Raw genomic sequence first — 25,382 nt, 5'->3', positions numbered from 1 at the left:
TCCTAATCTGGTCTTCCCTGAAGGAGTGATAACAGGCTGTGGAAAAACGAGAGGAGACAAGTTACCTGGCCATGTCCCATGCTTGAAGAGGCAGTCAGGGCCTGCTGAAGAGCCTGCTTCTTTGACAGGGAGCTTTGCTGGTGAGACGAAGTTTGCCAATCTATGCTGAGCATGTATTCGAGAATATCAGAGTGACCTCTTAGAGCACTATGAACCAAAGCGCATTGTCCCTTTTTGTCCAAGTGATCAATCTATTTTAAAGGGAGGAGAAGATGCATCAAGCAAAAAAATAATCAAAATAACAAGATAATAATCCAAGTAAGAGTACTGGATCAGGAGAAGGACCCCCGAGACCTTTAGGGCTGTGGTTTTGGCATCCCACATATTACAAAACAAACATAGTCTCTTCTCACTCTCACAATTTTATTATAAGGCCAATTTTTAAAAAGAGTTATTAGAAGGCCTGATAATATGTTTCAAACAAAATGATTTTTCCCTTTCCCAAATGATTTCAATATAGTAACTAGGTTAATTATAAACTAGTAGTTGCTTTTCAGCCACAAAAGATCAGCCAAGGTACGTGCAAAAGACAAACATCCTATCACAGGATTTCTTGGCAACCTATCAGTCACCAAACATTACAGCGTGCCAAGAATTATTTACTAGCCAATGTTTCTTTCATAGTATCAACAACATGAAACAGTGTGTGGTAGATCAAAGCAATAATAATAAAGAGGTGATCTAATTTCTTGACTATACGCTGATGCTTTAGGAAGCTTAGAGGAAAAAAGAAAGGGCAATGGTAACAGCACTATAAAATGACACTTGGTTGGAGGGAGGAGGCAACCTGTTAATTAGTAATTATTTCTCCTGACTCAAAAGAACCTTGCAGAAAGGGAGAGATGAGATCAAAGCTATGGCAAGCTCAAGATCCCACAAAAATAGCACTGGAGTGTCATGCTATAAACTTTGGGGCATGTTTGCAATGTCAAAACACATAGAAAAAGGATGGGGTTTATGTAGCTGTCAGGGGTCCAAGTAATAATCCCATATCAAGCAAAACTCCAAGGCAGGTAAAGACCTCAAAGAACAGCTTTATTGGAAATATCATATTGGCACAGATCTGGTGAAAACCGATTCTAAAAGTTCCCGTAGTTTTCACCTAATTAAAAGTGAACATTTGTCACTTTCCCCAAACCCTCAGTCACATGGTCCAATCAACATACAGTCCAGTTGCTAAATGACCTCAGTCTCCTCCTTCTGAACACCTGCGGGACTGTCCTTGGTTCCCATAGGGAAGCATTTTGTTTTGGCTACAGCACCTCAGCTATCTCTATTTCCCCCTCCCAATTCCTCAGCTCCAGTATGTGTCAGCAATGAAGCGGAAAAATGAACATGGCCTCAGTTCAGCCAACTTCAGGGTTGACAGTAGCGATGCTGTTCTTGTAAGCATGACCCTTCTTGCTCTCCATAGAGCCACTGGGTCAGGCTGATTTTGTAGCATGCATAAGTACACGTCAATATTCTACCTCTCAAATTTCTGGAAGGCACAAGCTTCTTCTAATAATCTGACAGCACACGTCTCAATTGGAGCTTTTTCCCCCGTTCATTTATTTTTCTTCTTCTTGCAAAGCATCTACTCTTCCTCAAGGATTCTGCTAATGCTTCCATTTAATTATTTAATTACTTATATTATCATTTTAACCATTCCTTGGTACATAATTCTGAAATAATACAAATACGTATCACCAATTCTTAAGATACACTAAATGTTAGAAAAGTAAGGCCATATGTAATTGCATCATGTGGCTTTTAACTTAAATTTTCTCCAAGCAATTTTGTGCAAACTTGAGCAGGACATCAGTTAACAGTTTTATACATAATTTTTCCACGTTTAATTGACAGAAAGCATATCCTGATGGAGCACGCTCTGCTTATCAACAACATCACTACAACTAAAGCACCATGGAGTGGAAGATAAGTCTAATTGCCATTGTTATTGCTTCAATTCCAAACATGCAAAGTCTCTTATGAAACTTACCTTTGCTCCTCTTTTGCTAAGAAGTGAAACTATGTGCATATGGCCTGCAGCTGCTGCACAGCAAAGTGAAGTCATCCCATTTTCAGATGCTCCATCAATCAAAGCCCCAAATTCTAGGAGGAGGAGGACCATTTCTTCATGCCCAAGGTGAGATTGCACGCACAATATTGGGGCATTGTTGAGGACTTCTGTCCTGTAATTTACATTTGCACCACCCAGAATCAGCAGACGACTCACCTAGGTTTTAAAAAAAATAAATCACCATCTCATTTTGATAATATCATTTTTGAAATTCATTTGATTCTGAGTGTTAAAGCAGAAAATTGATTCAGGTCACCTGGAGGTCATTCCTTTATTCTGTTAATAAAACATATATTTATCCTTTATTACTGTAGAGGTATTCCTCAAATTATGACCACAATTGAGCCCAACATTTCTGTTGCTAAATGAGACAGTTGTTGTGAATTTTGCCCCATTTAACATCCTTTCTTGCCACTGTTGTTAAGTGAATTATTAACACAGCTATTAAATGAATATGGCTTCCCCATTGACTTTTGTTTGTCAGAAGGTCGCAAAAGGTGATCATATGATCCTGGGACACTGCAACCGTCATAAGTGCCTGAATTTTGATCACCCTATCATAAGTATGCTTCAAGAGTCACACATGTGGAAAACAGTCATAAGTCACTTTTTTCGGTGACATTGTAACTTTGAACAGTCACTAAATGTTATAAGTCGAGGACTACCGGTATAATTTAAATAAACACTGAGACATATACAACAATTAAAATGTATACAGAAAAAATGACAGTCCAAACCAATCAAAACTATAAGGAAGGTGCCAATCAATTTCAATAACTTAAAAGCTACAGATTGAAATTTCATTATCATCCTTTATACTTTATAAAAATCAACCTTAAAAGGAAAGCAAGGGTATCATTGTTGTGAGGAATAAAAATTATTAGTTGCTCCGTCTGTTTTTTTAAGATGAAGATATTCTGCACAGCCTGCTTTTCTCTTCCTATGCTTTTCCCAAAAAACCTTCTAATTGGGACAAAGAAGAATTATGTAAACCCAGGTGGCAGGAAGTTTCATGTGCAAAAGGAATAAGAATGATTGAGTAAGCTGTTTATACAAAGACACACAGTCATCTTTGTTTGCATTATTATTATGGGTCATATTTATAGGCTACTGTGCCTTAAATTATTCAATTCACAAGTGCAGTATCTCCTGTCTAGATGGCACTTTTATAATCTACAGCAACTAACTGATGTTTCTTTGTGCCTAGTCAGCATAAAGTTTAATACAATATATACACGTAGTCCTCAATCTATGACCACAACTGAGCCCAAAATTTATGTTGCTAAGTGAGATAGTTGTTAAGTTAATCTTGCTCCATTTTACGACCTTTCTTGCCACAGTTGTTAAGTGAATCACTGGAGTTGTTAAGTTAGTAACACAGATGTTAAATGAAACTCGCTTGCCCATTGACTTTGCTCGTCAGAAGGTCGCAAAAGGTAATCACACCATCCCAGGACACTGCACCCGTCATAAATATGAACCAGTTGCCAAGTATTCAAATTCTGATCACGTGACCATAGAATGCTGCAACGGTTGTAAGTGTGAAAAATGGTCATAAGTCTCTTTTTTCAGTGATGTAACTTTGAACAGTCACTAAATAAACAATGGTAAGTGGAGAACTACCTGCACATATTAAACAGAGCCAATTTTGTGCAGTGATCAAGGCATCAGGTTAGAAACCAGGAGAATGGGAGTTCTAGTCCTGACTTGGGCACAAAGCCAGCTGAGTGACCTTGGGCTAGTCACTTTGCCTGAGCCCTAGGAAGGAGACAATGGCAAACCACTTCTGAAAAACCTTGCCAAGAAAACTGCAGAGACCTGTCCATGCAGTCTCCAAGAATCAGACATGATTGAACGGAAGAAAAAGGAGCATATTAGAGCATTTTCTGTACAACAGAACCAGAGAGACCAATGGTCTCCCAACATGTTTTAGTAATATCTTAATGTAATATTTATCTGGGACTGCTGCAGTCACAGACTTTAATTGACTCAGTATGATTTCCCACTTAAACATTGCTCTGGAGTAAGCTAATAAACATTATTATGGCAATTCACTGGCAATTTACTCAGTATAACTGCTGCCATTATTGCCATAAATTTAGATTCCTACAGGTTACGGTTCCTTAGTACAATTGCAAGCTGAGTTGCACTGAATTCTATGTCTCACTATTAAACAATTACAATGTTATAATTCTTAAAATTATAAATACCACACACAGACACTTCTAGTCCTCTAATGGTAGTGTATCAGGCCAAATGATACTAATGAGGACATTTGATTTGATTAATCTGAAGTATGATTACATTCAGTAGAATCCAAATTAGTTGGGGCTAAATTCAGCTAGTCCAGTGTGGATGACTTTGATATAAATCAAGAATCAGTTTATTCAAGTAATGTGCATTCATAATGTAGAAGATAGAACCCTATATACATGCTAGAGAATTTGGCTACCTTAACTTGTCTAGCCTTAACATTTGTAGAAGCAATTACTTCATCTAGCTTTCTTCCACTGTGGTTTTTCTCCTGATACGGGGATTCTTTTCCAATTAATTCTGCAAAAGCAGATAGCCAAATATCACCTCAGAACCTGGGCATATTTTTGTAATAGCACATGCCTTCTTTCATAAAATTGGTTGCTTTTTCTGCCCTTACTCTCATTGGTTCAGTTTGCCATCCTAACTAGTAACTTTTCAAAAACAACCTCAATTGAGCTAGAGGTTGGATGCAATGGCTGAAAGGGCACCTTTCAACTTTATGATTTGAAGACTGATGGAATATTCCTGTATTTCTCTTCATACTGGAACAAATTCTCAACACATTTAAAACCTACTATTATTTCCAAATTCTATTTTTTTTAAAAAGAAAGATGTCTCCACCCCCCATACCAACTACCAAATCTTTATTGTTATTATTTTTAAAATCAGAACACAAATTGGAAATATAACCAATAATTTATTTTCTTACCTTTACATTTGGTGTGTAGAGATTTCTCAAAGATGCAAGTGCTGCTGACAAACTATCAGTGCTGTAGCCAATCCACAGGGCCTGAAGGTGACTGGAAGAAATGCCCATTTTTCTACTCAGTCCCTGGCAAGACACAATGAACGCTGATGATAACAAAAACGGAAACAACAGAATTGCAGGGAGGGGAAACTACAGAAAGAAGCCTTGAATGTTCCTTGACATTATAATAAGAATAATAAAAAAAGCCCTCATGGACTAAATTCTCACAGTTCAAGGTGGTTATCATAGTAACTTGTCAGGTATAAAAATATACTTAAGGTGCATAATCTTTTAAAGCACATATAGCCACTCTGCATCCTAAATGCCTTAGGATCTGTCCCTGCTGCCTGATGAGGGTTCCTTGTGCCACTGCATGGATATAGCAACAGGCAGCAGTGCTTTCTCCCTGCCTGAAGGGGAATTTTTTTTTTTTTTACCTTCTCTTTTTTTCTGAGCTGTAACATAAAGAAAACTAGAATGTGATGGAGTGCCCAGAAGGGAGACAGACATGTAACTATGTGTGTTTGCATAGATACAGATGCAGCTCTTGGAACAAAAAGGATTGCCCATCCAATTTAAAAGTCCCTGAATGGTATCAAAATGGTCTGTCCACTCCTGAAGCTTGCCCTGCATCCAGAAATTTGCCAACCGTTGCCCTAGTACCAATATCCCTTTCTGGGACAAATGGTTGAGAGAATGCTATAGGTGTAACTCTAGTCTTTTCCCCCAAGTATCTTAAACTTTTTCAATTTCAGTTCCAGTCTGGCTTTGGGGGGGGGGAAATATCTGTCTTTCTAGTTATCTTACTATCTAATCAATTTATATAGACATCTTTCTCGTATTTTATGATTCTGGTCAGCTTAGAATTACAATATTAACAAAAACAAAAATCTAAAAAATAAAGCAACCATACAAACAAGCATTAAAAACAATAAAAACAATTACAAAACCCATACGGTATAACTACAGGTCATCCTGTCAGAAAACCATACAGGAGACAGAGGAAGTGCAATTTCAGGACATTTTGATGCTGTCAATTATGATATCCTCCTATATTGTCTTGAGAAATTTACAGCTATGAATTATATAGTTACGTGATGGGGGTGAGGTTTTCTGATCCTGGTTTGGAGAGATGGATTCAGAAAGTAGTATCTGAGGAGTACACCTCTGGCCATGGATAGTTACTGGCATGATTTTGATCCTACCGGCGTTTAGCATCAAGATAAAGCCCTACAGCTGACTGTCATCAATAGGAGTTAGCAAAGGCTAGAGATGTTACGGGATCTGCAACCAACATCTACTGGATGAGGTGGATGAAGGTCAATAAACTGAAACAAGACAGACAGGCACTTTGTGGATGGATAGTTTCTAAGTATTGGAATTGGGATGCTGCCACATTTGATGTATTTAGATTCTTCCAGAAGAACAGACGGATGATTTGGAAACATTCCTAGAGCGATCAAGAATATGGGAGGTCTATGAATAACTACCCTGTTTTCCCCAAAATAAGACATCCCCTGATAATAAATCCAATCGGGCTTTTGAGCGGTAGAAGACCCTACTGTAAACTTCAGCGGATATTCCAATTATCCTTTTCCTAGACAGAAGCAGTCTAACTATTAATATTCAGACACTGATAAATTCAGATTTATTAGATTACTTTAATGCATTTTTGATAGGACTACTCCAAGTTATTTTCAAAAGGGGAGCTTGGTTAGGATGTAGGTTGCTCAGGGGTGTCTGTCTTGGTGCGAAGAAACTGCTCCGGCTGCCAATTATATGCTGAGGTAGGTTCAAAGCTCTAAACAACCTAAGATCAGGGTAGCCAAGGGATCATCTTCATTGTTATAAGCTGATCCTATTTCTGAGATCATTAGAGGAGGACTTAATGCATGTACCCAGAAAAACTAGGAATTGTTCAGTGGCCTTCTGTTAATAGTCTTCTGTTTAGTGATATTTAAAGGTTTTCTCTCTTTTGCCTCTGTTCTGGAATGCTCAAATCACTGAAATTACAAAGCACCTAATATTATATCTTAATGTTGCACTTGAAAATCGGTATCTTGAACTAAGCCATCTCTATTTGACTGTTCAAGTAATGACTTTTGTTTCTGTATTTGTTTCCCTTTCTCTGTTTTTTTTAAAAAATTGGGTGTTTTGTATTTCATAAATTGTTTTGGAATAGTTTTGTATATGAAGCAAGTAACAATAATAAAGAACAACGATTATTATGTACAACAATGTGAAATCACAGCTGCCAGTTCTTTAGTGATGTTGGCCTCCAGTTCTAAGCACCAAGAATGTTGTAATGTAAGGCATTGTGACAGAAATTCCTAACAAAGAATAAACCAAAAAGGCAGATTAAATGGCAGAATAAAATATATCTCTTACCTTAAAAATGTGCGCTTTAAGAATGTGATGCCCGAGTTCCATTGTTTGCTGACGGTTAAGTTTGCCTTCCTGACGTGAAAAGAGGAATGCAAGAAGAGCATGTCCATTCCTAAATGCAACAATAAAAAGAATGGAGACAAATTTAAAATAGTTCCTAATAAATCCCCTCGGAATATCTCAAGTGACAAATTTTCATTCTCGCTTTTCTCTGCCTACAGTTTAAATTTCAAAATATATTAAACTTAGGAAGTAAAAAAGCTATTAGTACTACAGCTAGTCCTTGACTTATAAGCACAATTGAACCTAGAATTTTGGTTGTAAGTTGTTGCACCTGTAAATCGAGTCACCACATGACCAGATTCGATTTTATGACCATTTTATGAAAGTCATTAAGTGAGATACAGCCATTAGTAAGTAAATCACATGGTTGTAAGTCCTCATTCAGCTTATCCAATGGACTTTTTTTTGCCTGCACCTGAAGGCAGGACAAGAAACAATAGAAGGAAACTAATCAAGAAGAGAAGCAATCTAAAGCCAAGGAGAAATTTCCTGACAGAACAATTAATCAGTGGAACAACTTGCCTGCAGAAGTTGTGAATGCTCCAACACTGGAAGTTTTTAAGAAGAGATTGGGCAATCATTTGTCTGAAATGGTGTAGGGTTTCCTGCCTGGGCAGGGGATTGGACTAGAAGACCTCCAAGGTCCCTTCCAACTCTGTTATTCGGTTATTTGTACATCATTCTGAAACTAAACTAGTTCTTTTTAGGAAGAAAACATATTGTATTTATAATACCTGTACAAATTAAGTATAAATATGCATGATTGCAAAGTTGTGCAAACTCCACTGTCAATTCCCTGTGCAATATTCAAACAGTAAGCAGATATACAAATATTTTGGGTTTTTTCCTGATCATAATAAAACTATGACAATGTAAGTCAACATTAAATCTTCAAAAAAAATGACTTCCAAAGTATTTCAATGGATTAATATTTTATGCATGTTAAGAGATTAAAAGAAACAAAAAGGTAATCACTTATTTGAGCTCAACTCTTAGTGACCTCATGTGCTTATCCATATTATATTCTTCAAATAATACAGAAAGCTTTTTTTTTTTTGCTAACTTCTCAGTCTAGCCTCAGAATTTCCTCCCAATGAAGGACTAAGGATTAGTTTTCAAGATCAATCAAAATATATACCGCCTACATAAAAATAATAATAAATAAGAATTATCAAATAATGCAGTATAATTTAATTTAATTTATTAAATTTATATGCCGCCCATCTTGCAGTTTGGGGCAACTCTGAGTAATTATACTCGTTACAATGATAAGAGAAAGCAAGGCTTCAATGGACACTCTTAGCATTTTATGAGATGGGTGAGGGCCGCAAAATGGATGAGGCCACATCATATATACAGGTAGTCCTCGACTTACAACATTTCCAACCCTTTGGAATGAACTGCCCCCGGAGATACGGAATATCCCTGATCTCCGTGCTTTCCGCCGTGCCCTCAAGACCCTGATGTTCGAACAGGCGGGGCTAAACATATGAACATGTGAATGATTTTTTAAATGTGATCTAATTCTGGGTTTTATTTAATTGAACAAACTAAGTAATAATTTTAATTAGCAATTTTATGATGTTTGTGTATCTATATTTTTCTTGACTGTACACCGCCTTGAGTCCTACGGGAGAAAGGCGGTATAGAAATATAATAAATAAATAAATAAATAAATAAATAAATAAATAAATAAATAAATAAATAAATAAATAAATAAATTTACTGTAAGTTTCAATTACTGACCATTCAAAGTTACAACAAGCAGTGCAAGAAGTGACTTATGACCATTTTTCACACTTACGACCACTGCAGCATCCCCATGGTCACGTGACAAAATTTCAGATGCTTAGTAACTGGTTCCTATGTATGATGGTTGCAATGTCCCGAGGTCATATGAATAGCTTTTGCAACCTTCTGACAAGCAAATTCAATGGGGAAGCCAGGTTCACTTAACAACCATGTTACTAACTTAACAACTTCCAATAATTCGCTTAACAATTGTGGCAAGAAAAGTCAAAAAATGGGGCGAAACTCACTTAACAAATGTTTCACTTAGCAACATAATTTTGGGCTCAATTGTGGTCATAAATTGAGGATTACCTGAACAGCACAACTGGGGGAGGGGCAGGGGAAGTGATTTTAGAAATCTTCCTGAGTCAACTGTGTCTATCTAGGATATTTTTATATGTGTGTGGTTACATATTTTCCTTTGTCCTTCAAAATAGGAGGAAAACATGTCTCCAGGTTTGGGGAATCATCAGACAGGCCTCCTGGGCCACAAGAAGATAACTCTGGGTTTACTGCAGACTTGGGGCTGCAAGTTGCCCACCCTTGACTAGCACAACCTGTCTATCACAAGGTGATTGTGATAAATGCCTCTTTGTTCTGAACTGAAAGATACCTTGGAGAAAATTATTTTAGTGGTATTTAATGGGTTTCACATATGTAACTGAACTTTCACTTTTTTATTTTGAACAATACTCTCCCTCAAAGTCACATCACAGTGTTTTCAAAGTACGCCTGGGTTTCAGGTGCACCTTACTGTAATTTTTGTGGCATGAAAAACTCATCTAAAGACCTGTTAGAGCCTCAGTCAGTGTTACATTTGTGTCGTTAAGAAAGCCTCAAAGGACAGCCATGCTCAGCACTAAATCCCCAATTTTGCATACTGAAATGCTCGGAGCTAGGAAAGAGAATTGTTAGAGCTGCTGCAGCGCCGGGACTAGCATGCAAATGATACATCTGCTTAGCAAAATAGACCTGATGAAGTACATTTCTCCAGGAGCCAACATGCTCATTCATTCTCCTTCATTAATTTTTGAACTGCTTCTAAATTTAGAGCACCAAGCAGCAGGGACCCATAAATCTTAGATAGCTGAACTTTTTTTTTCTTCCAAATAATATGAATGTCACTGTAGACATCAATAATTTCATTACAGACCGTACCCAAATTTATTGATAGGATTTGCAAATGACAACTGGGGCGGAAAAATACTTATCAGTGCCCCAAATTCAAAAACTTAATAGATTCCTCCAGTGGGTTCCCTCCTACCATATTATTCTATATGATGGGCAGCTATATACGGTAAATGTTTGAAATAAATAAAATAAATATTCCGTCTGTCGAAGTGTCTATAATCTCTGCAAATCTGAGAAAGCATTGTCTGAAAGTGTACAAGAATAATTTGGTAAAGGATTTTCAATGCTGGACAGTCAGACTAACTAGCAATAATGCAGATAAGAGCACCATCCTTCCTGTTACTAAATTTTAAAATGCAGATTCTAATAATTAATAATTCATTCCTTAACAATTGTAGGACCTCTACTTTTGGATATGCACACATCTTTTTATTTTTCAACTCCATGTATCCTTCAACCAACTTAAGTGTACATTACAATGGTTCTTAAAGCTTTTCTCTTTAGTATCTCCTATATTTTACCTTGGCTCACACAAAAAGTCAGTGCTTTCCCCATCTGCTCTCCAAACAAGCCACTCCCTGAAGGAAGGATGGCAGAACATCCGTGTTTTGTCACGTCTTTTTATCAGAAAGCCTGAAAGGGCCTCCATCCTCTGCGAGAACTCTTCCCACTCCTGTTCGCCATGTATCTGGCCAGCATTAATTGCTTGGAAGATCTGGTCATCTGTCATTGGGTGAAGGGACGCTAGAGCCACATTCAGCACTGGGAGGGCTCTTTCAAAGGCTGAATTTGTCATGAATTTCATGTTACACTGAAGCAAATAAAGCTCAGAAAGAGATACTGGAACGACTTTGTAACTTGCACTTTTAATCACTAGGTGACCCTTCTGGAAGAGATCTAGTGTCAACTTCAAATAGAGATAAGATCCCATGCTCCTCAAGATCAAGTGGTTGCTCACTTTCCCAATAGTCATGGCATCAACTTTTCCATTGAGGGAAATATTGTTTACTATATCCTGGCTGGCATTGATCCTGTACTGAATATATGCATTTAAATCAGACTGTATTTCTTTGTTGTCTGAAAAATCATCCAGGGAGATTGTGAAGAAAGGATGTGAGCTGGTTATTTCCTGCATTAGAGAAGGAAGGAGAAAGAAATAAGTACTTTATAGCATTTGTCAAACTTCATTATTATATCTACTGATTTTAAAACCATGCTACATTAAAGCTGGTGAAAGCTTTTTGAGTAAGAATCAGAAAGACATATTAGCACCAGTGTGTATTTATTGAATTAACAGGTAACCCTGTGGTCTAACAATACCTTTATTCATTTCCTATATTCATACAGACAATTAAATATTTGAACACTTATTATCAGGGACAAAAAAAAACCAACAACCCAGATTCCTTATGTACACAAAACAAATCAAGGCATTTATTCTAGTCTGCCTGAATGGTGTTATATAAAAAAGCATTCAAGATATTTTATTTGAACTCTAAAATGGTAATCTTTGAACAGGTCAAGTTTAATAACTTGACAGTGGTTGACCCTGTTCTTGTGACCAAGCAAGAGTTTTTTAAAAGCTAAAGGCCCAATTTACAGTAACAAGGGGATATGCAAAACAAGAAGATATCTTATACTCATGAAAAAGTTTCCCCCCATATGCTTTAATAGGGAACAATCATATGACTTTCTGAAATACTGTTCTGATAATCTTCCTGGTTAGCCTCCTGCCGTGGTCAAGATTGGGAAGTAAATCCTGCTCTATACTGATCCCTAGCGTTCTTCAATTCAGAGATTTATGGTCTACATCTTGAAATCAGTTTGTATTGGAGAAAAGGAATTTGAAAATAAAACTTTGAAACCACAGATGTTTCATAACAAAAGAGAAAATGGGAAGAACAGAAGAAATTCTAGCAAAAGGACCTGTGTGGTACATAATCAAAAGACTTGCCTCAGGTCACTGCAGCTGCTTCAGAATGCTACACAGCTCAAACTCCTACTTACTTTTAGTAAGCATCAATGTGAGTCAAACTGACTCACAGTGGCATTGGTGTGGAACAATGTTCTTAATACACAATGAAAACACTTGAATACAAATATTGCAGACACACAACAAATAAATTATGGCCTTTTGCAAAAATTATACCACCATTTGCTTAAATATTACCTGAAAGTTTGTTCTTATGGTCACGATCAGTTTTAGCCATGGTGGAAATTTAGAAACAATATTTGTGATGAATGAAGAAACTGTATCCCCATAATCAGGTTTATGAAATTCAGCTTCATTTAAGCCATCTATTAAAATGATGCATTCTTCTTCTGAAATTTTCTGTTCTGAAGGACACGATTGTGAAAAAGCAAAAGAGGTAAGAACATTTATTAATATATTGCAGCAATTTGATTCCTGATTAGAAAAAAAGTATTAATGTCCCTTAATTTTTATATATGGAACACAGCATGAAGCAAATAATAAAAGGCTATTTCCTCTTGACACACATTGGCCAACTAATTTAAATATAAAAAGTGTTTTTTACCTATTTTCTAAGAAACCTACAGTGAAGATTCCTTTACTAAAAAGTGGCATAGCTAAATGTTATTTTACTGTCTGTAAAAGAGACTTCTTTCTAGTAAATCAGACCAATCTATTCAAATGTTTGCCATGAATCTACTATTCCGAAGTTAAAAGAAGTACCCACAAATGTTATTCTATCTTAATAAGGTAGGCAGTTAAAAGTTATATTTTTTTTTAAAAAAAGAAGTATTTTAATTTTAAAAGGAAAAACAAATGTCCCACTCTGACAATTTCCCAAAAACATGTTCATACTTTTAAATAGTTAAAATATTTTTTATAAGAAATGATCCTTTGTATGTTAATAGAAATACTAAAATAGTTAACTCAAGCAAAATGTTATTTTTGGCAATAGTACTAATTTAAAAACTGACAAAAGATCCAAGATATTTATTGATAAGAAGACAACATGCTTTAATGTGCTTTCATCCCCTGAAAAAGTAGCTCCTATGTGCCTAAATATTTATAGTGCATCTATTTTATGCTATTTCTTGTGCAGCAATATAATCTATCAACGTATTCCCAAAATTCTTAAGATGTGATTTCTTGTTATTGTTCTATTTGAAAACATTATTAAATACATATTTTAAGCATATACTATCTAATTATATCCTACACTACTTCTTTGTATAGAAGGATGTAACTAAAAAAGGTACAAATATTAACAATACTGACACAAATTCTGAAATTCATTTAAATGGTCAACGAGAATAAAAAAGCAACACAGCAACGATTAGCTTCACGCCTTCTTGAAGGAATCCAAACATCCCATTTTAAATTTACATAATGGATTATAGACCAAAAAGATAAAACAAATACTGTATGATGTTGTCATTTTAGAACCTTAAGAATAGAGAAAATTATCAAGCATGATTAACAACCAAAAGAAAAAAAGTGATAAATGTTTTATCGAGTTGGATATTTCATCAAAAAGAGGCAATCCAGGCTAGTATTTGCTTCAAATTCTATTTAACAGATATACTTAAATGAACAGATAGCAACTGCATTTCATTTTATCTAGAGCCATGATGGTGAACCTATGGCACGCGTGCCAGAGGTGGCACGCAGCGCCCTCTCTGTGGGCACATGAGCTGTCGCCCCAGTTCAACTTTGTTACGCAGGCGTGCACGGGCAGCTGGTCTTCGGGTCTCTGCCGCGCATGCACAAGGTTCAGAGTGCATGCCGGGGGGCACACCAGTGATGGGTTCCTCCCGGTTCGGTCCGGTTCAGCCGAGCCGGTAGCGGTGACGATATGACGTCACCGAACCGGTTCTCCCCCCATGCCCTCCCACCCCCCACCCCCCCACGTTATTCTTACCTTTTATTTGGTCCCACCCCCAATCTATTGCTGCCTCCTGAGTCCCAGCTGATGACTAGAGGGAAAAAAACTGTTTAAACTCTTGCCGCAGGGCTTCAAAGGGCCGTCCTACAGCTGATCAGTGTTAAAAGCAAACAAATGAGTCGGGTCGTAAGTGCGAGGACTGGTCGTAAGTACGAGGATCTTCCAGAATTGACTGACCAGCTAGCCACGCCCACCTAGTCACATGACCTCCAAGCCACACCCTCAAAATAAGCCACACCCACAGAATCGGTAGTAAAAAAATTTAGAACCCACCCCTGGGGCACATGTGCATGCACGAAGGGGCGGGGGGCATGTGGAGGGCACACACATGCATGGAGGGCGGGGCACATGTGGGGAGCCACGTGTACATGAGCGTGGGGTGGGGCACATGAGGGGGATGTGCACCCATGTGCAGGGGCAGGGCACATTTATTTATTTATTTATTTATTATATTTCTATACTGCCTTTCTCCCGTAGGACTCAAGGCGGTGTACAGTCAAGAAAAATATAGACACACAAACATCATAAAATTGCTAATTAAAATTATTACTTAGTTTGGTCAATTAAATAAAACCCAGAATTAGATAACATTTAAAAAATCACATGGAGGGTGCATGCATGTGTGAGGCACATGCGTAGAGGGTGCACATGCATTGCATTTTGGGGGTTTGGGCACATGCTTTGCACATTCGCACGCACATGCTTTGCACATTCGCACGCACGTTCACACACTTTGGGCACTAGGTCCGGAAAAGGTTAACCGTCACTGATCTAGAGAATGGCAACATTGCTAAAAGTAGAATGATTACATAGCATTTCTAAATTGTGGAACAACCATCTGCATGGCACCCTGAGGTTCCATTTTGCAAATGGATGCACAGCGCCTCTCATGAATAATTCATGTTTTCCATTATTGTATAGATCAGACAGTTTGGAAGCATATCAATAAATATATAAAACCATAATCTAAAAAAACTTTTGAAGTTAATATTCATTATTAATTTAAGACTAATATATCAGCTCTCTCTTTCTCTGTCTCTCTATTTAATAAATATATACATAATCTGGGGAGCTCCATGCATTCACAGTTTCTGCTTAAATAGAAGGTGTCATCTGTGGCAAGATGGCTTTTGCACAACACCATCTGACAACGCCAGTTGCCCTCTTTCCTAGATCGGGGGATGGCTTCAGATAGTCATTCATGCCCTAGTCACCTTAGTTATTAAGCACCTTGCCATGGTATGCCCATGTAATGCCTCTGCTTCATGAACTGCATTGGTTACCAATTTGCTTCTGGGTAGAAGTCAAAATGCTGATTTTTACTTAAAGGTAAAGGTTTCCCTAGCACATACGTGCTGAGTTGTTCCTGATTCTAGGGGGCGGTGCCCATCTCCGTTTCAAAGCTGAAGAGCCAGCGCTGTCCGAAGACATCTCTGTGGTCATGTGGCTGGCATGACTAAATGCCAAAGGTGCACGGAACACTGTTACCTTCCCACCAAAGATGAGCCCTATTTTTCTACTTGGCTTTTTTACATGATTTCGAACTACTAGGATGGCAGAAACTGGGACAAGTAACGGGAGCTCACCCCGTTACGCGGCACTAGGGATTTCAACTGCTGAACTGCCAACCTTTCGATTGACAAGCTCAGCATCTTAGCCACTGAGCCACCGCGTCCCTCGATTTTTACTTATAAAGCCCTATATGACACATACATAGTAATACCATCTCTAGAACCCTGGATGTATGCCTTCTCTGTAGCAACATCTGCTTTCTGGAATGGGATTCCTCCTAAGATCCTGATGCCCCCCCCCCACTCTGCTGTTGTTTAGAAGAGCAGTGAAGCCCTGGAAATGGAAGGAATGAGCAAGGAAGAGTGGAATCCCTCACTTCATCATGCTTGCTATCTTTTAACAATGTAATTTCTTTTACTGTTGTGAGCTGCCCAGAATCCAACAGCATACAAGTTTAATTAATAATAACAATAGTTAAAGGTGCTGAGTTTGTCAGTTGGAAAGCCAACAGCCTAGGTTTGAGACCTGAGTGCCGCGCAATGGGGTGAGCTCCAGTTCCTGTCCACCTAGCAGCATGCAAATGCGAGTAGATAAATAGGTACCACTTTGGTGGGAAGGTTGTGTGTGCCTTTGGTGTATAGCCATGCTGGTCACATGACCACTTGGCCAAGAAAGAGAGATGAGCATCGTGCCCTAGAGTCAGACACGACTAGACAGGAAACCTTTACCTTTTTTACATCAACTCTATCCCGTTTCATTCTGTATGGTATTTGTTGTCCTCTTTCAAAGAAAGGAAACCTCTTCACTGTTCTCCAGTCCGCTGTTATAAAATACTCTACATACTTTTCCATATTGGCATGTGTATGTTTTCCTGCTTACCTCTCCTAAGATTCACCAGTGGTTCCAATACGCCTCTTCTGAATGCTGCCACAGGATCTTGAACACAGGACCTAAGGCTAAGCATACTTTGTAGGTGTGGTTCCTTTATCAAAAGTTCTCTGTATGCTGTTAACTGAGGTGACCGGCAAAGTAGAGCTGCGATACTATGCACAAATTCTGGGACAAGGCATGTGTAAGTGTTGTCAGCTTGGCAGTAGTGATAGGCAACGACCTTTTAAAAAAAATAAAACACTGTTTAGAATTTCTGGCTGATAACTACACAAAATAATGAAAAAGGAGTATCCCAGGCTGAAATGCACTCTAATTATTCCTTAAACCATTTGAGACATAAACCTCAAAAGAATATTCAAACTTATGTGCAGATCTCACTACTCTAGTTTAACATACAATCGTTAAAACTAGCAAATTTTTTTCTTCAGCGTGCGTGTGTATATTTTTACATCCATTAGCTAAATATATCTGGCCCCCAGCATTGTACATCTAATATAATTCTCTATGTAACGGCTGAATAATTTATTTTTGTTTTTTGCAACAGCAGAATCACAGTATGGCATTTTTTTCTTAACTGTGATAAATTCACTTATAAATATCTGTATAAAACATTATTTTTCTTTTCGAAAAAAAATCTTCTGTATTACATAATATAGCACATATTGATGTAAGAGTTTTAGAGAAACACATTATCAGTATCATCCATTCCTGACTAGGTAGCTCAGTGGCTAAGACATTGAGCTTGTTGATCAGAAAGGTCGGCAGTTCAGCGGTTCAAATCCCTAATACAGGTCTCCTGCGTGAGCAGGGAGTTGGACTAGATGACCTCCAAGGTCCCTTCCAACTCTGATACTGTTACATTATCTCATTCAAGAATACATACACATTTTGTCCCCCATTACATCATCTAAACAGGACTGGGAAGAAGCAGCTAATTTCTCATCCTTTCACTTCATTTAAGGAAGCAAAAGAACAGTTTTGGCAATGCAAATTGTTAACAAAAGCCACACACAAACACACACAAATTAGGATCAATTCTTCAGCAGGAGAAAATATTTAAAAGCTTCTACTTTCCATCCTATAATCTTGGTCAGCATCAGAGATCCTGTGCTGTGCGCTGAAAGAATTTACTCTGTACCCAATGCCAGAATAAATAGTTAAAGCAATAGGAAATAAACATGGCACTTCATTAACCCCACGGGAGAGGTTCCTGCCAATAAGTAAATAAAACCAGAAAGTTTTAGTTCACATATTCAATAGAGTGGCAATCTAATCCAGTGTGTACAGTCTGTTTTTTTGTTCATTTGTTTGCTTTTTTGCAAAATGCTATTTGGTTGCTGTCAATCAACTCTACCTTTGATAGTTTGATTACCACCTTTAATAGTGTGGTAATCAAAGAATTAAATAATTGTCATGAACCTCCTTTTGGAGTCTCCATAGTTTAGGTACATTCAATTAGTGCACTCACAGTAGGGACATTGAGTTTAATTTCAGCAATTGTACCCCATTATTCAGAAATACAGCTGAATTACATTGAGTGCAAACCCAAGCAAGGGTGCATAAAACTACAGCTTTAATTAAATTAAATTAAATTAAATTAATGTGTGTGCTTTCTATCAAATTCTAAACATAGCATGGCACTGAGGATGACAGCATTAGGATAATAGTTACATAATACTGCTTTAAGTAAATACTTCAACACCAAAGCAAATCCTCTTTTATTTTCAATCCTTTGCAAGGCTTTCCTATTTTCACAATCCTTCCTACCAAAGTAAATGCATTAGAATTATCCCTGGTGCAATCTGCTAATTCCAGTTTACGTAACTGTTAGATACATCAGTGACGAACACACTGTAAGCTGCTAAATCCAGTGTTTTATTTCTCCCCCTCCCTCTTCCCAATAGATGAGGAAATTATACTGAATAAACCAGGAAGAAGTTGGGGGGGGGGTGTTCCTTTTGGAATCACAGATTAACCCTGCCGAAGTCAGATAGAAGCAGCAACACCAGGAAGGGAAAAATAGCCCTCAAGAATGTGCACTGTCTCTTCTCTGTCTTCGTGCATTAAATTGATCAGGTTTTATTAAAGCTAAAAAACAGTAAAATAAAATGGTGAGACACAAGCTTGTCTATCTGCACAGCATCCTGACTTGTTATACACACACATGCATTACACACAGAGCATTAAATGCGCTACCTTGGATGCAAGGCGTTTAACTGATTCATCCATTTGGTTTTGATGTTCCTGAGCAGGAGGACCAGCTGAGGTTTTGGCTGGACTGGTACCAGCTGAAGGAACCAGAGACGGGGGGAGCTGGCTGAGAGGAATCTCCTGACAAGGATCATTGGCTGCAGGGGAAGAAACAGAGACCTGAGTTATAACCAACGGCATCCATTTGTGGTGCAAATTATGTATCTGTAATACTGGACATGTTTAGTCTTCAAGAGAAACCTAAACATTGTTTGAATTTTGTGTTTTTTTCTCAGGTGTTACCAGTTATGATTCCAGCGTATAGCTTCTGGCTATGCTTCCCTTTGGAATCTTCTGGTAACAAAATCTTGGCACAAGAAGTTAACTGAAACAAGGCAGCATCTCCAAAGAAGTGGATTACAGAAAGAGCATTGTATGTGCGTACATGCAAACACACACACTTTCCCCCACCCCTGCTCTCACAAAATTGTGTCATGCTACACTGATTTCTGTTTGCATCTTCATGTCAGAATTTTAAAAACGATCACATTTTGTTGCACAGTTACTCCCAAAAAGCTACAAGTCAGCAAATGGTATACATAGGTGTGTGTGGGGGGGGGGAGAAGGGGGAGGGGGGAGGGAGGGAGGGAGAGACAGAGAGAGAGAGAGAGAGGGAGGATAGACAGACAGACATTAATTATGAGATATAATGGACCTCAATAGTACTTAGAAACCAGCCAAGAACTCAAGGCCAAAAGCACTCATGCTACTGTAGAGTACACAAGTACTGTGTGGAGACGGCATCTAATAAATACATGATGAAATAGGACCTTTCCTTCGCATCCATTCTACCCTTCCCTCAAGTCCATCCCAGTTTCAGGGGCCCTGTTAAATGTAGTGATTAGCTATGCTGTGAACAGGAATGAGAGGGGGAAAAATGGTATGTTAGAAGCAGAATTTGTGCCCACTCTGAACACTGACATCAACTGAATCAATTCAAATTTTGTTCAAATTCATCTTGTGAAACAAAACAAATAAGTATTGAACCTGTGGATTTGCCAGGAATACACGATTATTTATTCTCTTCAATATATAATTCAGTATATGACTTTACACTTTTTTCCCCTTTAAATTAGAATTTATATTCTCCTTTAGTCCTACAGAGCTCCCTGGGCATCTTTTTAAAGTGTTGATCTTCTGGCCTTCCACGATTTTATCTGTAGCTAACAGCCTCTGGCTGAAGCTCTGTGTCCTCTCTTCACGCACCAGTTTTTGCATCATTTCTGGAAACAGGATAAATAGCTCCCTGTCACCAGCTGTCAAATCCATCCGGCACATATAAGATGGCACCTAGAATCCTATCCATGTGGATAAAGAAGGCTGACATAGAGTGACTAGGGATCTGGACGTGATCCACACACTTTTCACTGAAGCCTGCAGGAGAAATTGCTCTTCAGTTTCCCTGCCAAAACATGATCCAAGAAAATGGCAGGCGGCACCATCAACACAATGGGCCTTTCACTTGCTCCCCCCTCCCTTCTCCTTTTTGGGTTCCTCTGAATTTTCTTCAGAGTTTCCTTTTTCAAGCCGCTTTAGCTTCTTGGCCCACATTTTTCAGAACCTTTTCCAGGACTTTTATGAGAAAAAGCACACTCCAGTGAATGGATTAGAAAGGAACCACATCTTAATCTCCCATCCAGGCAAATAGAAGTAATCTCCCAATAAGCAAGTGATCATAGGACTGGATTAATGAATGCAAAGTGCATAGTTCAAAAAAGACCGTTTACAGGACCATGTATAGGTAGTCCTCGACTTACGATCACAACTGAGCCCAGAATTTCGGTTGCTAAGTGAGAAATTTCTTAAGGAAGTTTTGCTCCATTTTACAGCTTTTCTTGCCACCGTTGTTAAGTGAATTACTGCAGTTGTTAAGTTAGTAACATGGTTGTTAGGTGAATCTGGCTTTCCCACTGACTTTGCTTGTTAGAAGGTTAGAAAAGGAGCTCACATGACTTCAGGACACTGCAACCGCCATAAATATCAGCCAGTTGCCAAGTGTCTGAATTTTGATCACATGACAATGGGGATGTTGCAATTGATATTGCTGGAAGTGTGAAAACGGTCATAAATCACTTTTTTCAGTGCTGTTTTAACTTCAAATGGTCTCTAAATGAACTGCTGTAAGTCGAGAACTACGTGTACAAATCAGATAACATTAAAAATAAAAATTAAGCCAGAAAACACATACACGGCAAAAACTCATTAATCTGCTAACTTTGCAGTTAGCAGATTAAGAAAAAGCCATTCACTAATTGTTGAAACAGAAAAGTCTTTGATGGATTCCAACCATCAAAAGTGAAGGGGATCGGGAAATCTTCAAAACAGGACTCATTTTGTTACTCTTGGCACCATGATCAAGAAGTCCATGAAACTCCCAAAGGTGGACTTTCTGGTTTTTCTTTGAAGATGTTTCACTTCTCATCCAAGAAGCTTCTTTAGCTGTGATTGGATGGTGGGGAATCCTGTGTTTCTCTGATCTTTCTCTGAGCCGTGGTGGCACAGTGGTTAGAATGCAGTACTGCAAGCTACTTCCGCTGACTGCTGGCTGTTGACAGTTTGAATCTCACCAGGCTCAAGGTTGACTCAGCCTTCCATTCCTTCCGAGGTGGGTAAAATGAGGACCCAGATTGTTGGGGGGCAATATGCTGACTCTGTAAACCGTTTAGAGAGGGCTGTAAAAGCACTTTTGCCACCAATTTTGTTTTGAAATTGGAAGAAATCAGAAGAAAGCTCCAGACAGCGCAAAAAAAAAAAAAAAAGCTTCAGGTGCTTCTGTGTTACGAAGCATCAAACGGCACTTAATGAATCTCAAACGGGTCTTGACATACAATGTGAATACAGGTGGTCCTTAATTTATGACCACAGTTGGGACTAGATGATCCATTGCTACACACGATGGTTATTAAGTGAGTTGTGCCCAATTTTACCACCTTTTTTTTTTTTGGCCACAGTTGTTAAATGAATCATTGCTGTCATTAAGTGAACTGTACGGTTGTTAAATGAATCTGGCTTCCCCTGTTGATTTTAATTGTCTGGAGCCAGCTGGAAGGCGATTGTATGACTCTGGGATGCTGCAACTATCATATAAATACATGCTGATTGCCAAGTGCCTGAATTTTGATAATGTGTTCATGGGGATGCTTTCAGTTAACTTTCAACAGTGACTAAATAAATGATTATAAATCAAGGACTACCTGTAGGCAGGGGCTTGTCTTTCCATATTAAGAGGGTGGGGTGGGGTGGGAGGAGAATAACAATTTTATGATCTGTTAATAGAAAGTTTACTATCCTTTAGGAATGGCAATCCATATAAGACACGTTTACACAAAAGCATATATAGCTCCACTTTCTGAATTAAATATTTTTTTCCCTTAAATAGAAAAAAAAAGTTTCAAACCTACTTTTGGGAGAAGCAGAGCTGGTGGAAGCAATTTGCCGCATGCGACCTCCATGGCAGCTCAGTGCCACGAGCTTGGAAATAATAGCCGTCTTTCCAAATCCCACATTTCCAATCACAACAGCTCCCCTCGTCTCTGTCTGCTTGGGATTCTTCAACTTTTCTTCTATTGTTTGAAACAGCCAGTCTCTTCCGACAAACACAGAGTCTGTTGTTATGCTTGGCACTTCAAACAATAATGGCTTTAGCAAAATATCTTGAGGCTTATATGGAACAAAACGTGCTAAAAGAAGGAAACACTTTATTAGAGGACAAGGCAATGAAAAAAATGGTTTTTTTTAAAAAAAGAACTTAAAGCCTACAGAAATATTAAGCTGCTTTGAAATTCAATAATCTAGTCCAGATACAGTGAGTCGATTTTAAAGGGGAAAAAAAAAACCATATTTGTCCAGGCTGCTCCATTACTCCCACATGACTCCTCCTTCCAGCAGGAGTGCTAAACAAATCAGGAAGTTAGGCTCTCTAATGAACACACTAGATTTTTCATGCAAAATGCTCTTAGTTTCAACAATCATGTTCGGTAAGCCTTATCCCTAATTCTCCTGAATAAATTTGTGCTTTAAGACTTAACAGATATGAAGGAGGATTAAGGAAAGGATGGGGATCCAACATTTATCATATAAATTAGAAAGAGAAAAAGCAGCAGAACAAGTCACAAATTCTGCGAATACCTAGTATTAAGATAGACAGCCCAAAGGGGAAAAAATATGACAGCAAATTATAAATCCAGGCATCAAGCAATGGAAAATGAGCTCTATCAAATGTTGACTTTAAATTCTCAGGTACAATGTTCTGGGCCCAGAATCTATTTCTTTGAAAAATACAATATTTAAAAATAAGTCACCTTTGTCTTTTTTGACTATAGTTATAGTGTGGAGTCCTTGGTACTCTCTGAGCTTGATTGTTTAACAGATTAACAGAGTTGGAAGGGATCTTGTAGGTCATCTAATCCAACCCCGTGCCCAAGCAGGACACCCGACACCATTTTCTGCAGACGTTTCACTACCAAACTAAGTAACGTTATCAGCACTGATGATGTTACCTAAGACTGGTGATTTCCCTAGTTTGGTAATGAAGCGTCTGCAAGCAAGCAAACAACCAAGCTCAGAGAGCACCTAGGATCCTCCACAGTTCAAGCCTGACCTACAAATATTCTCGTCTATTGGCATAGTTACAGTCCTCACTTTTTAATGGAAGTTCAAATTGAGGGGGGATAAATCAGTTCTAAGAAATGCCATAAAGAAGGAAACAGACTTCAACAGTTTTCCACAAATACACCCTCCTCAGATTCTACTGGTAGCATGGCCTTCTAAAAAAAAGGATCTTTTTAAATCATGGCTTTGGCATAGGTCTTACCTTTTATTTCTTGCTGAACTCTCCCTCCAGCAGTGCTGTGCCAAGGTAAGCGAATTGAGGTCCGCAAAGGAGTATTCCTCTGTCCATCCAAATAGCTCAGGTCTTCAAGCTTTGTGGAACTTGTTGCTGTAATGAGAATAGCTAACTAATCAGGAAGATAAGAAGAACTGATCAAAATACAAGTATATTCTTATGTACCGTGTACTCCCCAAAAGTAAGATCCGGTCTTATTTTCTTTTGGGCCCCGAAATAAGCACTGGGGCTTGTTTTCGGGGAGGTCTTATTTTTTTTGACATGCAGGAGGCGGCAAGTGTGGGAGTGTTCTGCCACGAGTGGCGGCACCAGCGCAACGAGCCTCACGATGTTCTGCCATGAGCGGTAGCACCAGTGCGATGAGCCTCGCAACGTTCTGGTAACTGGATATGGGGTGCATGGGCACTCCCGCCCCCAGCTTGATTTTTACACCTGTGCCTCGTCCCACCTCGTACAACCAGATGGTGGTTGGGGCTTAACCAGGACTTATTTTGGGGTAGGGCTCATATTAGGCACAGGCATGAAAATCGGGCTAGGGCTTGTTTTCGGGGTAGGTTGTATTTTCAGGAAAACATGGTAGTTTCAGAAGAAGGAAACCATATAGTAATATATTGGTTTTTCATCTTCATGCATGGATTATAAAACTATTCTCAGATAAGACATGTAAGGACCTTGCATGCTACCACATATTCTCATAGTGTTGCCGTAATGGGTCTTGGAAAAAGCTGATTTGCATGATGTATTAAGTATCACTCTATATTTGGATACTTTTAAGTAGGAAAAATACAAGTGTTAAAAAAAAAAATATGCTACCTGACCCCCGTCAGTTCATTGTTCTTAATTCTACATAAGAAATGGAGGATGAGGAGAAAAAACGGGTCAAGATTATAAAGCCGTATTTTGAAGCTATATTCACACTCAGGAAAATATTCAGCTATTACTCGTACAAAGAGAGATTATGTCTAGTTGCCAAGCTAATATCTTATATTAATATTATATTAATAATATTAATAATAGCTTATATTATATAAGCTTATATTTCTCAATTTGTATAGTTTTTGTTTCGTAGTATGATTTGATAGCTTATTAATAACCTTGACTATCACTGTGTTGTATCTTTTTATTCTTGATGAACGTATTTTATTCTCCTTATGTACACTGAGAGCATATACACCAAAGACAAATTCCTTGTGTGTCCAATCACACTTGGCCAATAAAGAATTCAATCTATCTATCTATCTATCTATCTATCTATCTATCTATCTATCTATCTCTATTCTAAATCAAAGAACATTTATTTCTTTGAGAAAGAGAAAATGTGGAATTAATATGTTCTCTAGAATTCTTTGGAAAAACTGATATAAACAAGAAACAACAATAACAACAACTGCAGCAATGATCTTTGAAATGTTTCCTTGTCAGAATCATACAACTACTTTTGGCAGTTTTGTCACTCTGAAGATAGAGCCTTGA

General features: G+C 38.2%; 2 protein-coding genes across 11 annotated transcripts in view; one reads left to right on the top strand and one right to left on the bottom strand.

Annotated features, from left to right (window-relative positions):
- The window catches only part of WDSUB1 (WD repeat, sterile alpha motif and U-box domain containing 1), a 48,914-nt gene extending 46,900 nt beyond the window's left edge, over positions 1-2,014 (top strand). Inside the window, exon 13 of the transcript XR_015731124.1 lies at positions 1,906-2,014. The gene's annotated coding sequence lies outside the window, so the exon portion shown is untranslated. The remainder of the gene's footprint in view (positions 1-1,905) is intronic.
- TANC1 (tetratricopeptide repeat, ankyrin repeat and coiled-coil containing 1) overlaps positions 1-25,382 on the bottom strand; it is a 159,908-nt gene that overhangs the window by 22,472 nt on the left and 112,054 nt on the right. For all 10 annotated transcript variants that reach the window (XM_087881918.1, XM_034425697.3, XM_034425687.3 and 7 more), the window contains 10 exons: positions 23,877-24,002; positions 22,465-22,743; positions 19,010-19,161; positions 16,802-17,033; positions 12,667-12,833; positions 11,018-11,625; positions 7,515-7,623; positions 5,088-5,210; positions 2,042-2,278; positions 66-251 (listed from right to left, as the gene is read on the bottom strand). In XM_087881918.1, coding sequence (XP_087738044.1) covers positions 66-251; positions 2,042-2,278; positions 5,088-5,210; positions 7,515-7,623; positions 11,018-11,625; positions 12,667-12,833; positions 16,802-17,033; positions 19,010-19,161; positions 22,465-22,743; positions 23,877-24,002 — 2,219 coding nt within the window. The remainder of the gene's footprint in view (positions 1-65; positions 252-2,041; positions 2,279-5,087; positions 5,211-7,514; positions 7,624-11,017; positions 11,626-12,666; positions 12,834-16,801; positions 17,034-19,009; positions 19,162-22,464; positions 22,744-23,876; positions 24,003-25,382) is intronic.

The sequence above is a fragment of the Pantherophis guttatus genome, chromosome 1, assembly GCF_059756535.1.
Source record: "Pantherophis guttatus breed Tessera chromosome 1, ASM5975653v1, whole genome shotgun sequence".
Classification (NCBI taxonomy): domain Eukaryota; kingdom Metazoa; phylum Chordata; class Lepidosauria; order Squamata; family Colubridae; genus Pantherophis; species Pantherophis guttatus.
Note: the sequence above shows the minus strand (reverse complement) of the source record. Positions and strands in the feature narration are given on the sequence as shown.